This window comes from Mandrillus leucophaeus, unplaced genomic scaffold (genome assembly GCF_000951045.1).
Source record: "Mandrillus leucophaeus isolate KB7577 unplaced genomic scaffold, Mleu.le_1.0 Scaffold331, whole genome shotgun sequence".
Classification (NCBI taxonomy): Eukaryota; Metazoa; Chordata; class Mammalia; order Primates; family Cercopithecidae; genus Mandrillus; species Mandrillus leucophaeus.
In genome coordinates this window covers 1,800,168-1,801,229 of record NW_012103488.1, presented here as the reverse complement: position 1 = coordinate 1,801,229, position 1,062 = coordinate 1,800,168, and the positions used below count along the sequence as shown (strand labels likewise).

General features: G+C 59.0%; 1 protein-coding gene across 1 annotated transcript in view; it reads left to right on the top strand.

The window, feature by feature from the left end:
* LOC105545525 (cytochrome P450 26C1) overlaps positions 1 to 171 on the top strand; it is a 14,272-nt gene extending 14,101 nt beyond the window's left edge. The window contains exon 7 of the mRNA XM_011988475.1: positions 1 to 171. This exon is cut by the window's left edge and continues 16 nt beyond it. Within this exon, the coding sequence (XP_011843865.1) occupies positions 1 to 171 (171 nt within the window).
* The last annotated feature ends 891 nt before the right edge of the window (positions 172 to 1,062 follow it).

The following is a 1,062-nucleotide window of genomic DNA, read 5'->3' as shown; positions in this document are numbered from 1 at the left end:
ACCGTGCTCCAGCTGCTAGCTGTGGAGCTGGTGCGCACCGCGCGCTGGGAGCTGGCCACACCCGCCTTCCCCGCCATGCAGACGGTGCCCATCGTGCACCCAGTGGACGGGCTGCGGCTCTTTTTCCACCCCCTCGCGCCTTTGGTTGCGGGGGATGGGCTATGCCTCTGACATGCTTGCGCTGTGGGACACATTTTGGCCGGTGGCTGTGGCGCGCACGCAGCGCCACCCATCTGCGGCTCCCCATTGTAGCGTAGCGCGCCCACTAGTTCACTCGTTCAACAGTCGTTCAACAAATGTTCGCCAAACGCCGATGTGTGCCGGACTCGAGGGAGGAGGAGCGCGAGCCACTGCTGCAGCGCCAGAGAAGCATCTAAGCCCATGGGAAGATGCCTTCTGCGCTCCGCGCCCAGAGGAAGGAAAAAGTCGTGGGCCAAGCAGGAATGGAGGAAATAGATAGATCCTCACGAGATGCTGCTTGGCTTCCCCATCCCGAGCCAATCCAGGGAGGGTGCATGAATGGGGGAAGGCGGGGTAGGGGTGGCAGGGGAGTGGGGATATTGCAACTCCGAAACCTTGCAGAGAGACCCGACGCGCGCAGTGGGACCTGCAACCCTTGTAAGGAAGCGGGGACACCGTGGGCGCAACCCTGGCCTGGCTTTGGGCCATAGAAAAACACGCAGAGGACGCCCAACGGAAGGCCCTCTGGCAGCTGGCCTCTGGCTTCGTGCGCCTTGGCCACTCTGCCGGTCTCGGCGGAAACTCGGAACTGTGGGCACTTCCAGGGCTCGAAAGGGCTCAAGGTCACCGGATTCTGCTGGCGACTTCTTAAAAGGAAAAATTCCTACTTTAAGAACGCATTTACTCTTTTCATGTATACAGGGGAGAATAGGCACACCAACACGTCTCCACCGCTGGATTATTTTCATGGGAGGTTGAGACATAATTAGAGAGGCTTGAGATATTTGTACCAAAAATAGGAAGGCCACGAAATAAAGTGTCTTGGGAGCGGTTGAGTGAGGAGGCTAGGGCTTAGCTGGGCAGCTCCTCCCTGTGGGGAAG